This window comes from Caloenas nicobarica, chromosome Z (genome assembly GCF_036013445.1).
Source record: "Caloenas nicobarica isolate bCalNic1 chromosome Z, bCalNic1.hap1, whole genome shotgun sequence".
Taxonomy (NCBI): Eukaryota; Metazoa; Chordata; class Aves; order Columbiformes; family Columbidae; genus Caloenas; species Caloenas nicobarica.
Window position 1 is genome coordinate 34,160,843 of NC_088284.1, and position 16,782 is coordinate 34,177,624.

The 16,782-nt window shown below is 40.6% G+C and overlaps 1 protein-coding gene across 1 annotated transcript in view; it reads right to left on the minus strand.

The window, feature by feature from the left end:
- The window catches only part of PRR16 (proline rich 16), a 161,713-nt gene extending 151,330 nt beyond the window's left edge, over positions 1 to 10,383 (minus strand). Inside the window, exon 1 of the mRNA XM_065657342.1 lies at positions 9,871 to 10,383. Within this exon, the coding sequence (XP_065513414.1) occupies positions 9,871 to 10,383 (513 nt within the window). The remainder of the gene's footprint in view (positions 1 to 9,870) is intronic.
- Positions 10,384 to 16,782: the final 6,399 nt, after the last annotated feature.

Consider the following 16,782-nt stretch of genomic DNA (forward strand, 5'->3'; position numbering starts at 1 on the left):
AAGCAATGTAAGTCAAGTATGTCTAGACTGTACCACTCCACTTACCACAGATAAAACTCAGCAGCACTAGCAGAGACCATCAGCTGTCATAAACTTAGCCCATTCAAATGGTCTCTGCAATCATCAGTAAAAACACCTAGAGAATAAAGTACAATCTAGCTGGTAACTGAAAATTATTTCTTTAAAAGATAGCACAGTAGCATTCTGAGAAAAGATGGAGTGAATTTTAAATATTTTGGATGCTGAACAGGAAAGCTGGAAAACAATGTTAACTTAAACTATCATTGATTTTAAACAAAAAGCTTTTGCTTGTAATAACAGTCCAGATAACTTTCCAATCCAAACAACACAGCTTTCAGTTGCTATACCAGACTGGAATTTGAGCTAGTAAAAGATACTAACAATGCTTCTAGATCCTCCACAGGAGAATCTCCTATTAGCATGCAAAAGATGCAGGAGGAGAAAAATTGTGTTAATAAGATGAATGTCAGAGTCACCTGAAATTCTCAAGACCAATCTTAAAACTTTGATGTTGACTTTCCTGAGTCAACATTCAAGAATGGAGAGACAAGCACTCTCATGTTTAACAACCGAGATGTCATTTTGATAGCTGCTAACAGTGAGGAAGATAAAGTGGCAGAAGCACCAGAAACTATTAAGAGGGAAAAGAGGAAAAGGGCTAGGAAACCAAAACAAAAAGCCTCATAGAATGGAAGGATTAGTATGATGCAACAGAAGATGAGAAATCAAAGTGAAAATTGACATCTGCAGAGGCTGGGGCAGAGAGACAAAATTAATCTGAATGATTCACAAAGTTAATTGGAGTAATTACACTGGGTTTGCCTGGACAATTTCATTTGGAGGTGGGGAAAAGGATATATCATAGTTTCAGAGAGGGATGTTACAGAGGAGTGGCATTCCTGTAAAAGCAGAAGAAGCTGCAGCCCTCCATTCCCAGTGGCTGCACACACTTACAAACGCCAGCTTCAAACCCCTCATGTATGCATCTGCTATATTCACATAGGGAGTTATACCGCAAATCTGTTATTTATTCTTCTGTTTGAAGGTAAGTAAAATCCAGATTCAGTATCACAGGCAGTGAGAAGTCCATAACCATTTATCACTGCAACTTGAGTGAAAAAGTAAAAAATATGTTTTTCAGCCAATTTAAAATTTTCAGATAAATATTTGTTGAGGGATGCTAATGTTTGTATCATTACTGAATATATACCTGATTTTTTGATTCCATGTCTGCAGTATTGTGTGCAGTTCCGGGCTCCCCAATATAAAACAGATATGAATATACTAGAGCTAGTCCAGCAAAAGGTTGGGAAGATGACTAAAGGTTTAGAGTATCTGTTATATAAGGAGCAGCTGAGAGAACAGGGACTGTTGAGCCTGGAGAAGAGATGGCTCAGGGGAATCTTAGCCCAGTGTGTAAAAATACTTGATGGGAAGGAGTTAAGTAGACACAGTCAGACTCTTCTCAGTGGTATTAAATGAGAGGATAACAGACAACAAATTGAAATACAGGCAATTCTACTTAAACACAAGACAAAACATTTTTACTGTAAGGGTGATTCAACACTGGAATAGGTAGTCCAAAAAGGTTGTAGTGTCACCATCCTTGATGATATTCAAGAACAAGATCCTAAGCGACCTACTCTAGTTGACTCTTGAATAGATTGGACAATTTCCAAGGGTCCTTTCCAATCTCAAACAGTCTGTGATCCTATATTTTAAAATAAATATATTTGTTCCAAGTGTTTGTCCAATAACTACGGAACTTTCAGTAGTTCATTCAGCTGGACAATTGCTCTCTCACTAGCATGTGCCCCTACAAGAATTCAGAGAACTAGCACTACGAAAGTGTTATTTTTGCCCACTTCTAACAAAAAGGCAAGAAAAAGCAGAAGGCATAATAAAAAATAAATTTAAAAAAATCAATGATAAAGCAGGCAAAGAAAGAATTCTACTTGTTTTTTGTTACACTACAGTAAAGAAAAAACAGACTGACCTGGATTTTTCACATTTTCTTGCTGATTTTATACAGAAAGGATATGGTTACATGGGTATAAACCAATAAATTATAATAGAGAAGCAAGCCCAAACAGCTCATTTGTTATTGTTTTCGCTTTGTTTGTTTTTAAAATCTGCATCTTTCAGGCCACATAAGCTGCCTGCTTTAACACAGTGCCATTTCCAGTAAAGTATAAAATGTTATTAGATAGCAAAATTTTGAATACTTTAAGCACTTATCTCAATTTCTGCAGTTGAATGAAAAGCCAAATATAGTTTTTGGTTCCACATCAACATCCTGGAGCCCCATGCAGATGGTCTCACATTAAACAAATAATAAACTTCTCACATTATTTTCAGAAAGTTTTAATTATCTTCTTCTCTTACAACACAAATTATTACAGTGCAAGTAAGGATGTCTTACCCTGCTTCTACCTTGAAGCTGTTCACTGAAAGAACTGTAAACAGACTGCAATAAGGAGAAGAACATAATATCATCATGGGTGAAAGACTGAAATAATTACTGCAGATTTATCACAAAGAAAAAAATAATCAAGTAGAAAAAACTGAGAGGTGTTTTACAATTGCAGGATTTTTGAGATTACTGACAAATAATCTACAATGAAATCTGGAAATGATTCAACATCAGTGCTCCCAGTCTTCATAATGCGATGTGGCACATGCTGCATGAAACAATGGATGAGTTTGTTAACCTTTAAAGACATATGAACATACTATAATCTTCGCAAAAGCAACAACTGACGGCACTGCTCCTGTTTGGAGGCAATTGCTCCTCACTGCTCTCATCAGCTGTAATACAATAATTTTAAACCCTAGCAGAATGCCAGCGGCTCAGCCACCAAGCCCTCCCACCGCAGTCATTCAGCACACACACGGCCTGACACAGGGAAGAGGCACTGAGAGACCTGCTGGAGGATTTTCTCAGCCCTTCCACAGTGAAAGCAGGCACTGCTTTTCTTCTTCCCCTGAGCACAATAAGAAAGGGCATTTTGAAGCACTGCAGCTAGCTGCAGCAAGAATGACCAGAGTCAATGATGTACACAGCTGGGCATGAGCTGTGAGAGAAGGCATGTATAGGCTGCAGCCCTCATCACACATATATCGCTAATACAGTAAAGATTTAGTAAAACAGATAAAATGAAATTGAAATTTCAGTGAAATTCTGCCTCAAGACATCTACCTTGAGAAAACAATGTACATTAGCTGCTATTTACTGCATCTATCAAAAAAAAAATAAAAGGGCCAAAATGCCAAACCAAAACAAAAAGCTCAGCTACTGGCAGAATAAGACAAAGCCCTATCTACGTATAGGTAACTAAGCAAGTGTAAACCAGTCAGGCACAGGTTATATACCACGGACAGCAGTCTGTATGCAAAACAGACCTCTTTGCTCTGCCTGCCTCAAAGCAATAACCTCTACTGAAAAAAAAAAAATGGGGAGACCTGAACAAGATATAGATGAACTACCTGTAAGGTCAGACCATTCAGTTCACCTGCCCTCCACAGACCAGGCATAATATACAGAGAAGACTATGAGACATCAACATTTTGCAGAAATGAAAACTAGAAGAGCACAGTGATGCTCTTCATCGAAGTATTGTGAAATAGGCACTATGGAAAAATACCCTGGAAACCCAGGAACAACATTTGTACACCTCCCACAAGAGGAGTACTAATTAGTTGTGTATAAATGGACTGTGAGTAGTAACTTGGCTCGAAGTTTCTTATGGGAAGTGGGAAGGCTATTCCAGAACTTCATCCAGTGTGAGTTATGGGAATAGACACATTGTTTTGTTTCCAGAGGATACTGGTAAATACCTCAAAACTTCAATGATGGTGCTCAACTAAGTAATTGTTTTTGTATGACACATTCATACATACACATGGCAGCAACTGCTTTCTCTGAATTTTGAAGTTTTAATAAAAATGAAGCAGAAAAAAACTAACTTTTGTCACTCTTAAACTTACTTTTGTTCTTACTGAAGTCAATGGAAAAATCTGACTGCAACAGACTGAAGTTCATGCCTCACGATTTTTGTTTTCTGTATCATGGTCAGTAGTGCACAGACTGTCTGAAGTTCAAATTTCAGCACAAAGATATATATTTTCACTGTGGTACTGTTTTTATTTGAAAACTGAATTTATATATGCTCTATTTAGCTCATGGTTGCACAATGCACATTACTATCACAAGCTTAGTATTGCATAAAAGGAATGAAGTAGCTGACATGAGTGTTTATAAAAACAAACTAGTTAGCATAAATGGACAGTGTGCTTCTCTCTGTCAGGCCTCTTTGTATTAATAAGAGATGTTCTATATGTACACCAGTTAACTCTTTTCATTGTGTTACACTACACAAATAATAACTCTTGGTAGCTTTGGTTACAAATCAGAAGTGGAGCAACCTTACCTTGTATCAGCATTTAAAATGTTGCTGACAACCTTAACACATGGGGTTTTTTAAGGTTCACATTTACCTTTGAGCTCTATTAGCTTTATTGATACTACAAGCATAAGAATTTTATCTTATTACATTTGCACTTTTTTGTTGTGTATAACTGTATAAATGCTTCATAGATCATAAGAAATAAAAGGATAGCAAAATTATGATCCAGTTACCTGCAATGACTATTTATGGCCCTGTTTGGACCCCTGGGCAGATCACAATAAAGTTGCTATGCAGTGCTTCTCTTACATAATGAATCATATTCTGCACTTAAAATAAACATCCAGGTACAGTTCATTATTGCATTTGTCACTAAGGACTGCAATAAGAAATCAGAAAAAAAGACTGCTGCTGGAGAGATTAGCAAGTTTCGGAACAGGCAACGCCATTAGTCCTAAAACACCTTGCTCCCAGTGCCTGAACTAGACCATAACCCCAGCTACAGCAATAAAAATCACGAGAAAGCTTCAATCCCTCTCACATCTCACTGACCAGATCTGCATATACAGAAAGCATATCCACCAAAGACTCAGAGAGCAAAACTGTTAAGCAGGCCAGCATTCAGAATCCACACACAAGAAACTGATTTCCAACAGCAAGAACTGGTATGCTCAAAAATCTCTTTCTTCAACTGGCACTGCCTAGCAAAAGGAGTGGCAGGCCCTTGACATCTGGAGAGAACCCAGAGGAGGGGGATCAGCAGGAGACAAAGGAAAAGATTAAAATGTTTTTCTATTGTTCTACCTACCCTTAGGTTTGCATACAGTATATTCTACACCTATGCTGTAATACCTCCCTCTCCTCACCTTCGTGCAGCAATAGAAACCCAAAACATTTTTTGTATTGGTGTTTGTTTTGCTGCCTGTACATCAGAGATACTGACACACAATTGATTGTCCTTGTTCTAATCCTCTTGGTGGATGAGACCTGCAGCTTCCTAGTTTCTGGATAAACCACCAGGAACCTGAAGTGCCTTGCTGCCATCTGGATTGTTAGCTGAACACAAAACCAAAAACAGAATGGAAAACATCGGTTCTGAAATCATAATATGCTCCTGAAGGCCTGAGCTAGAACTTAAGACCCTAGAATACATGGCCACCCTCCACTTAGAAGAATTATGACTGGCCTGGTTATGTAATCAGGTTGTCTACCCCATAACAAACTTTGTCATGGTGTTTGAGGGGAGTGGGGTTGGCATCTGCTAGTTCCATCATCACTTAGAAAACATTATTTAAGCCATGCCCAAATTCTATAGATTACATCCTTATGGAAAATAAACACATCGATTGGATTAGAGAGGATTATACACTCCTGTCAGCAAGAGATTTTTGGAGTATTTAAAGTAGACAAGGTAGTAGACTACGAAAGACTGGAAATTTACTGAGGCATGTGCAATGCCTATAAGGGCTTCTGTTTCTCCTGCACCTCCATTTTGGATAATTCTAAACATTGGCAATAGTTACACAGCTGCTTCCTTTCGATAAAAGGCTGAAGTGTATTTAGCCAATTAAAAGCTATGCAAATGTTTCACACATAACTTCCAGGAATTTGTTCTACATGATGAATTTTTATTACTACAAAAAGTATTTATTAAATGATTTAGTTAATGTAAACAAGTGCAAGGCTACAGAAATGTGCGACATTATCATAAAATGTGAAAGCAGGGAAGTCTTAAAAATTAGTATCAGTATTAAGATTACACAGATCTCCATGCCCTGCTGTCCACAGGTGTGCATGCAAACCCCTATAATGCCCTCTGAAGTCGTCAGAGAATTAGGGCTATATCATGCATTTTACTTTCAAAATAGTTTAATTAGCACACATCTTCTGGTTTCCAGTAGTGCTCATCACCTCACTATTTAGGTACCAGACAGAAAAATATCATCTGCGAAGCAAGACTTTATAATAACCATCTTTCTAGTCAAAATCCAGAGAAAAAGGTCTTTTAACCAGTCCTCTGCAGGAGCTACAAAGTTAAAGCTGCCTTACCAATTTAATTTTGAAATAGACTGGACTAAAGGAACAGTCAGTGTTACTCAATCCTCTGGCATCTCTTTGATTTTTCTTTGGAATATTCATCAAATAAAAGAAATTCACTTAATTTTAAATCCTTTAACTTCTTCCAGTACAAAAACACATCCCACTGTTGGTACACACCCAGCTGGTGTTTCTTTTTAGCAAGAAGACAAAAGAGGCCAAATCTCTCCTAAATTAAGTGCACCCTATAGAGGCCTAGCCATACATGAGCTCGTTCTCTGGACTTAGCACCACTCCATCCTAAGTCATCTCCCAGTCACCCCCCTTCTACATCCTTAGTCGTTCAGGGTTACCTTACCCTGGCACCCCAGACCAACAAATAAGGGAAAAAAATAGACAGATGTTCCACTTCTGAGCCACAATAATTCTTAACATGTACTTGTTTTAATCCGCATGATCTAGTGATGTGTTTTTACAGAAAATGTATAAGCTTCACGGTTTGTGCATCTAGATTTAACACCCCATCTTCTCTTCACTCCTCCCTTCCCCACTCTTAAATACAAAAAATGTTAAAGCATCCGTTACAAAAAAGCTTTGGAATAGAGGGCAGATGCAAATACATTAATGTAAGTAAACTATAACAAGCTAAATGCATCAAGATATACAAATCTTGTACAGCCATAATCCTTACTGTTATAGAACAGTTCACTTTGAAGCAATGAAACTATTTTTCAATTTGACAGTACTTTGAACACAAAATCTTACAAAAGATGCTATGAGAAGACATCTAGTCTATCTGAATACCTAGCACTACATTAAGTATAATTTAATAAATAAGTAAATAATTTATATTTAAGGGTAATGAACAGGTACACATAAGGAGAAAAAAAAAGTGTTCTAAAATGTCATAGTTTCAATAATACAACTAAATATTATTGTCACTGCACAAAAAAGCCTTCATGCCCTACAACTGTAGCAGAATTGAAGTCTTTTTTGACATAAGAGTATTAAAGATGATGAAAGGCTGTTTTCAGAGCACTATATTCCTGATTAAAAAAAAAAAAAATGAACAACAGAAAAGGTTGTAGCAAAACAGCTGGACTGCAGCAAACACCCAGTGAATAAAAAGGGTAGCCAAAACATCTCCAGAAGAACACAATTTGTAGTGAAAATGGAAAGTGCAAACTTACATTCTCTAGTTCAGGGGTGTCAAACTCATTTTCATCGGAGGCCACATCAGCCTTGCAGTTGCCTTCAAAGGGCCCAATGTAATTTTAGGACTGTGTAAACTGTTGCAACTGTGGCTTCTCTAGTTTATCACTTTGCCTCGTCCTACAGTAAGGAACCACAAATAAAGCACAGGTATACTTCTGTGTGTAATACACCAAAACTGGCCATAGACTAACTTCCTATATGCTTTCACGAGAGATCTGCCAATGCTTTCTAACACCTACAAACAACTTATGAAAGGGACTGATTCTTAGCTTATAATACCATCAGTTTACATTGCAGATGCATCAAGAGATCTTGTACAGATTTAGTCCATACTACAAAAGGCAGACAATTACAGCTACTCAGATGCCAAACTTCTGCAGACTTTTCAAACTAAATGTCATACAAAGTGTACTTAACACATAATTATAATATTGCAAACAAGTAAATAATCGCATATGCAACCTTTTTTTTTGTCAAGAGTATTGCAGTTATCTTTGAAGACAGAGAAGAGCATTACTCAAAAGTTCGCGTGTGGTTATTAAAAAGATTTAAAAGTATTTTTATAAAAAGGTAGTTATTTTCTCAAAACAGATGCTCTTGGCAATCCTTCCACCCTCCTAGAAGCACATAGTGGGAAAAGAGTTCCACACAAGTCATTTCCCCATCAAGCAGAGGTAAATCCAGTTCTCTTTCGCAGATGCAGTCAACCAGAACAGACTAGTTTGCATAGATAAAACATGCCACAGTCAGTGATGACACAGGACCTCAACCTACACTGATCTTGTTTGCTCACTAGAGGAAAGCTAGGACTGATTATGTGCAGAGAATGATTTACATTCATGGGACAGATCACAGTACATCCTCTCCAGGTCCTGAAAATGTGCTTCTGCAGCAACAGAAGCCAGTTCACTCTATCAATTTTTAAAACACTGAAAAAACTGTCCTACAAACTGTTTATTTCCACCTCAAAATACCTTGAAAAATTACAAAGCATGAAGAGTAGCATGTTAAGGAAAAGAAAATTATAGATACATTTTCAAAAAAGGAGAAATCTGGAATTGTGAGTGACAAAGAAGTCTAACAGCTGTGATTAGTGAGCTGTGTGTTTATATATCTTTCAACATCATTCGAAGGACTGAGTGAATTTCAGATTGCTTCAACTGGCAAAAGTCTGTTGAATGAAACTTGTTGACAATGTTGTTAAAATAGAAAACTAATATTTGATAGCAAAAAAAAACACAGACTGTTATAAATGTCAAATACAGGATTATAAAGCAATGCACAGAGATTCTGGACTTGAATTTAGGAGCATAATCCAACCATCTGTCGACCAGTTGTGTAGCAAAATAAAGATAACATGGAAATCTCCAAAAGGACAGCCAAATTATTGTCCTTCAGATAAAGCATTTCCCTGTTTATGAACATGCCCGCGGTAATCGCACTCTGCCTGTAGATTAACCCAGGGGAGATGACACTGGCCACCGGCAAAAGGAAGATTGCAAAGGCAATCTTGACAGATAGGCAAGATAAACAGGGCGCTCAGCGCCCGGTGAACCAGCCTGCAGAGGCGGAAGAGACTTTGCCGTGCCGATGCTGCCAAGCCGGGCAGGAACCCTTCAACTAGGGCGGTGGATGAGGGGGGTTCCGGGACACCCCCCAGCCCTCACCGGCTGGGAGATGCGAGCCGGGTTGCTGCCTGTGAATATGCGGCTGTACCGTGCAGCCGAAAAGTTAAACACGCTGGAGCTGGAGTGGAGCCGCTCCTGACGCCTCTCCCACCGCCGGGATGCCGGCCCGGAATCAGCCAAGGCTGCGGATCCCGCCGCTCCGTTAAATGCCCTCCTCACGCGGCGGAGACCCCGCAGGAGAGGCACCCCCGGGAAGAGCCGCCTCGCAGCCGGGGCAGCACGACCGGACTCGGAGGAGCGTTGCACTCGGGACACGGGGCTCCAGCCATGCCGCCCCGTCCCGTTCTCAGTCGCCGGGCACCGCAGTGAGGCATGGCCGTCCGCACGGCCAGGGACTGCCCGGCGCCTAGCCTGGACACCAGTTGCTCGACCCGCCGGGAAGTGGCCAAAGGAGCCCGAGAGCGGCAGTGGAGCCCCGGGGGGGTGCAGGGCCCACGGGCGAGTGCTTTTCGACCACCACGGGGCAGACGGAGGATCCGCCCACGCAGCCCTCCGTTTCTCACCTCCTTAAGTTCCTTAGCCACGTCTTTCAGATCCCCGAGGACTAATTCCAAGTCCTCCACGATGATCTTGATCTGCTCCTTCACCTTGGCTTTGGAGGCTGCCGGCGGCCCCTCGGACGGCGACGAGGAGGAGGATGCGGTCCCCTTGGACTGGGCGGACATCCTTCGGGGCAGCCCGGCGCGGCCAGGGGGCACGCAGGTCAGGCGAGCGCGGCGGCTGCCGGCCGCCCGGCCCCCTCCCTCCTGCTCCCGGTGCTGCCGCAGCCGCTGCCGCCGCCGCCGCCTGCCCGCCCGCGCATCCCGCGCTGGGGGCGCTGAGCCGCGCCGCGCTCCGCCGGGCGGCCGCGCTGTGCAGCTGCCATCGGCTCCCGGGAGCGGCGCGGGGACCCGGCTGCAGCCCGCCGTGCGTCGCGCCTGCGCCTCGCCCCGCCCGCGCCACCGCCCGCTCCGGCTACCGCTTCGGCTCCGGCCGGGAAGACGGGCCGGGGGAGGAGCGCCCGCCGCCCGCGGCATCGCCCCCGCCTGCGCTCCCGGGGGGCGGGGGAGGCAGGGCGGCTCCTCCGGAAGGGGCGCTTCCCCCCCTTCGTCCCTACTCGGCAGCCCGCGGGGCCGAGCGCACGGCGGCGTGTGGCCCTGGAGCCTCCCCGTGATCCCGGGGCACGGCGGCTGGTGGCACCAGCTCTGCCGAAGGAAAACGTTTACCCGCCAAAACAGCCCCCGAAAAAGGAAACCGGTTTAGTGGCTGGCTCATTTCAAAATTCCCGTCGAAGCAGACAACAATGGTGCTTGTTTCTGGTCAAAAAAAGTCATAACTGGGAGGTGACATTGGTACGCCTCTGCACTCTAAGCATCCTGGCACGCTCATTTTGGACTTCGCTGCTGTAAGGAGCCTATAGGAAGGACGATGTTTTGTAAATGCCACCGAACTGATAAAAGCACTTGCATGTCTTTACCCACTTCTGTGTAGTGCCGTGCAAACACACAGTGATCAGTAGACTCCCTTTTACCCCTTTTAGTCAGGAACTGAATGTTGTGCATCTCATCAGACAGAAATAAAAATGTGCATGAGTCAGTAGAGCTTTTATGAATATGCTAGCTAGCTCTTTCTCTGAAGTGGAGGCCAGTGCTGCTCCTGAATACATGCTTTCCCTAGGGTTATTTAGAGATTGATACGTAGGGCAAAAGGAAGAGATTGCTAGATATCACTCACCTCTGGTGGTTTTTCATCTTACTGCAAAAAGGTGGCATTGTTTTAGATGTTTCTACCTCCTACTAGCTATGAACAGCAAGAAGAGGGCATGCAGCCAAGCCTGCTTCGAGGATCACGCTGCATCGTTGCAACTGAATTCGATGCTCTAAATGCTTCTGAGAGTTTTGGCAGCCTGAGATGTTTTAACCTAGCTAAAGCAGGAGGGGAAAAGCAGAAACCTTGCCCAGAGCAGTGTGTCTGCACATAGTAAAAATCTCAACTAGTGATCTCTGGGAAGGGAGTGGGACTGGGATACGACTAGACAGAGGCTGACAGCACCTCTTGCTGTCTTGGGTTAGGTATAATTATCTTCCCACTTTTTACCACTATAAAATATGCAGTGCTTGGCTGAAATAATTTGTTAGTGGGCATATACTGGAATTTTCTTTTTTTTGTCAAGTGTTTTACAGACATTTTAAACAATGTCAAGGAGGCCATCATCAAGAAGAGTCCGTGTCTTTCCTCTTGACTTTCCTCAAGTCTCAGGGTAGATTTTTTTCATCTCACCAAAGCAAAAGCTCTTCCAACACTGACTTTTAAAAGCATTCCTGCTGGTTATTTTTGCTTAATTGTTTCTGTATGAGCAATAACATCATATGATTTTTGAAGCTAGCTAAGTAATACAGTCTGAATTTTTAAACTGCAGTCACCACTAATTAGAAAGAAAGCAGCCCACAAGTTGTTTAGTAAGTTTTAATTAATATGTTTGAATACTATTCCTCAAAGGCATTGTACAAACAGAAAAAAAAGAAAACATTTATGAAAAGCTATCAGTGAAATTATCCATGCAGAAGCCAGTACATATCCCCTATATAATTAGAGAAAAAAGTCTATTTTCTGGCAGAAATTAAGGATACGGTATAACGTACTTATACACAACATGTTTTAAATAGGTAAGGAATGGTTTCTACCATGCTTCTGTAGAAATTATCAATATTGTCACAAAATTAATGACAGATTTTCTACAGACCTCTACAGATCCTCTAAATTTTATCTACCCTAATTGAGGATTCATGATTAGACATATTTTTCCTATACAATTGCTTACCTTTTTATTGTCTCTGTATACAGCCTTAGTCACCTCTCGCTGCTAAATATTTTTACTTTAAGAAGTGAAAATTGATTCCTGTTCTATCTCATCAGTAAGTTTTGAGCCATGGCAAGACCCTACCCATAATCTTGTGGTTATAAAATTTGCAAACTTTTGAAGACATGAATCATGTCCACTTCACCAGTCCCTCCACTTTTGTAGTGACATTCTTCTAAGAGCTGTACAGGATTATATAGAGGCTGATATTTTGTATTCATCCAAGTATCTCCTGCTTATCCCTGAAAAAAAACCCTGACTTTTTCTGAGTGAAGTTCACTGTCCTACTGGTCTTGAAAGCAATTTTATGCCTTTAAAAAGTATGTCATACCTTGCTAAACTGTGTCTCAGTTAACTAACAGGTAGTGTCCCATAGCAAAGCTATCAACTAGTTGGTCCACTTCTTTTGCTTCTGCCTCTGCAAGTAAATGTTATTTATCAGTGTGTTATCAGTTTGTTCTTTTTGAAGTCTTTCTATCTGTACCTTCAACAAACCCATTAAGGAGATGCAGGAGATGCACAAGAAGTCTCCCCAGAAGTCTTGGGAGATAAAGTTTTTTTGGAAGTAAAAGTTTAAGACCTTCAAAGTGCAGTTCACTAATCTTCCACTAACACTTTTTAATCCAGGATAAAGTACACAAACAAAAACAAATAACAAGTTAAATTAATACTTAGTGAAGTAATGCGGCACTCAGCCGTACCATTGCCAGCTGTGATCTCATGAAAACTCAAAAGTGGTGTAAGGCTTGCCCTGATCAGTAATTGGAAAGGACATCTCTCACGAAAATCTCTCAAGATGCTGCAAAATTTTGTTTTGGTGATTCAGTAGATGGCACTTTTCCTTTTGGAAAAAACTATCTTGTATCTCAGCCCAGTGTTAGCATAGAATGAACTGTACACACACAGAGAAAGCAGTGATTTGATCATGCTGTTTTATTTATGCTATTTATTTTATGTGTGAAGTCACAAAGAGAGTTGGAAACTACAGAGGAAATCAGGAGTAATAGTAAAATGTACATGAATCACAGAAATAATTTTTCATGAGGATCAGCCAGACCATTCACATGAGAAATACAGAAGTCTAACTATTTTTAAATTTAGTCCCTTCTCTCATTAAAAAAAAAAAAAAAAAAAAAAAAAAGACCCCAAATGGGGGTCTCCTACTTGGGAGGAGCTGATTCAGTGTCATAAAATTTTCATACTCATTCTTGTATGGGAATAGAAACCAAACGAGCACATTAGCAATTATAGATGCAGAACTACATCCCACTTTCCCCAAGTTATTAGTATTTCAGATAGAAGAATTAAAAATTATTTTGCTGTTGCCCATTGAAAGTATTTTGTTTGGGGTTTGTGTTATTTACCAAGGGTAAAAGTTGATAAATTCTTCTAGATCAAACAAAACATCTTTAATCTGAATATTCTGATTTATTTTTTAAATTTTCAAACTTTCCAAACAAAATTAAGGAATTTACTAAACTAAACTAACTGATTTGGGGAATGATAAAATTATTATCTATCCCTCTTTTGAATTTGTTTGTTGTGGTGGGTTGTCCTTGGCTGGACTTCAGGTGCTAACAAGCCACCCTATCACTCCCCTCCTCAGCTGGACAGGGGAGAGGAAATATAATGAAAGGTTTATGGGTTGAGATAAGGACAGGGAGATCTCTCACCAGTTACCAGCAATGGTAAAAGAGGTTCAACTTACGGAAATCAGTTTAATTTCTTATCGATCAAATCAGAGTAGGATAATGAGAAATAAAACTGAATCTTAAAAATACCACCACCCCCTCCACCCCACTTCTTGCTGATCTCAACTTCACTCCTGATTATCTCTACCTCCTCCCTCCGAGCAGCACAGGGGGATGGGGAATTAGGGTTGTGGTCAGTTCGTCACATGTCTCTGCAGCTCCTTTCTCTTCAGAGGGAGGACTCCTCACACTCTTCCGCTGCGCCAGTGTGCGGTCCCTTCCAGGGGTTGCAGTCCTTCAGGGACAGACTGCTCCAGTGTGAGTCGCCCTGCAATCACAAGTCCTGCCAGCAAACCTGCTCCAGGCTGGGCTTCTCTCTACATGGGACCACAAGTCCCACCAGGAGCCTGCTCCTGTACAGGCTTCCCACAAGGTCACAGCCTCCTTCAAGCATCGACCTGCCCCACCATGGCCCTCCATGGGCTGCAGGGGACAGCCGTCATCACCATGGTGTGCACCACAGACTGCAGGGGAGTCTCTGCTCCAGCACCTGAGCACCTTTTCCCCCTCCTTTTTGACTGACCTTGGTGTCTGCAGGGCTGTTGCTCTCATCCTCATTCCTCTCTACGGCTGCATTTACGCAGGATATTTTTCTCTTGTTAAATATGTCCCAGAGGTGCTACCACCATTGCTGATGGGCTCGGCCTTGGCCAGCGGTGGATCTGTCTTGGAGTATTGTCTCTAGTGGACAGAGGGGAAACTTCTAGCAGCTTCTCACAGTAGCCACCCCTTTAGCCCTTCCTCTACGAAAATCTTGCCATGCAAACCCAATGCATCCCTGAAGTAAATATTCCACATACAAGATAGGGGAGCTGTGAAAAAGTAATCCTGTCTTTTTCATCCCAAACTACATTGTGGGAGAAATCTTAATTCAACTGCCACAGGCTTGCATATTTGACATGTGCTTATTAAAGTATTCATTGAAATCTTCAAAATTAATCATAAGTTAAATAATAGCTATGGGTTAAGTTATAGTACAATGCCACTAACTAACATTCCAGGTGATTGTTTTCATCTATTATCTTTTCTATGCTAAAAGAATAGTGGGCTAATCTCTTTCCAAAATGCTTCCATAATTTAACCAAGTATGATGCGCTTTTCTTAATTCCTAAAGAATTCTTTAACAGTTATTCTGAGGAAGTCACACTAGCTGCTTACACCCCAAACTGCAGAGTTGTAGTTCATTTGGGTAGCGACTGACAGACTCTTCAGTTTAAGGAAAAAATTTAAAGCACTTTCTGAAGTGTTCTATAATTAAATGCCATTATGTTATTTCACTTCTTTCGAAAACGAGTTATTCCCTTAAAAGAAACTCAGGATCTCACAAAATAAACTACATAATTCTGAGTTAAGTTGTCTCTTTTCCAAACATTAACTAGTAAATACAATGGGAGTAAGAATTAAGGCAAAGGTACCCTTTCTAAGTTCTTGTTGTAGTTCTCCAACCTTTTTCTTCTTGATATTTTTTAAAAATCAGGCATACCATATGTATAGTATGAAACTAGTCATACCATGCTTTCAGTGAAGTGCACAATCCACACATATTTCTTATAAGGATTTACATACCCGTAAAGGTGGTACAGGGCTGATTATTCGTAGAGAACAGCTCCAAGCATGGAGCTAAGCTTTTAAGAGACTGGACAGACAGCTTAGAGTATGCTATTCTCCTTTAGAGGCAGAGCAGCATTTTATGGAATCCAAATCTATTTTTGTTGCATGTGGTTCGTAATGTGTATAATCAAGGTGACAATAAAAGTTAGTTTCCCTGTCTGGCAAATCCCTTCTTGAGTGATATTGTGAAAAAAAATTACTTTGTTATTTTGGCCTAACTTAAAAAATATATGCAAAAATTTCTCTATTAAATGTGAATAAAATGTCTCCAGTGTACAACTCATGTTCAGTTCCATCAATCTGCTCAGGATGGAGCATCACATTAGTTAACACAGTTCTAAGAATAATCCATATAATGTCTCTGTATTGGAATGCCAACTCCCAAGATTTATTACCACTTCACAGGGAAATAAGGAATACTACCTAGATGGAAGTCCTCTTCGAACCACTTGTGTTCTATCAGACTTCACTGGTGAGCTGTAAAACAGCAATAGCAAATGAACCATCCTTTGTCTTGGGTATTCCCCAGGCACTAATTTGCTTTTTCCTGTCAAATTACTTTTTCCCGTCAAAATTAAAGTAGTGATATTTCTCCAAAAATGCCAACAGCTCTGAAAAGTACACAAGAGAAATAATTTCAATCATTTATTTTCTGCAAACTAGTCCTTGAGTACCTAGATAAACAAATGAAGCATCTGACTAAAAAATATGAGTATCAGTTATATCTGTGACTTGTTTTAATTCAACAAAAGATTCAGTTTTCAGTGTAAAATTCAACAGAGTGCAACCTTTGGATCTAGCAAGACAGGAAAATAAAACCAAATTCAGCCAGAATACAAGTACCTAGAGGTGATGTGACATTATGAGATTTGTCTGAGTTAAGTGAACTTGGTCCATTCATATTATACAATAGCTTCTAACATTGTGTAAATAATTCTCTGTGCAATGCTTTGACTTGACAATGATCCACTGGATAGGCAAGGAAAAAAAAATCTATTACTTTAATATGGGAGAAGAAGAATAAAACTGAGCTATATGCATATACATCCTTGAAAGATGCAGAAATGTATTTACTCTCACAGTAAACAGTTCAACAAAACAAATGCTTATTACATCTCTCTTGCAAATGTCCATCAAAATGTTTTTAAAATATAGGAAAAATGGGAGATAAACTATATTTTTTCTGTGTCAAATACATACTGCATGAGTGCTTG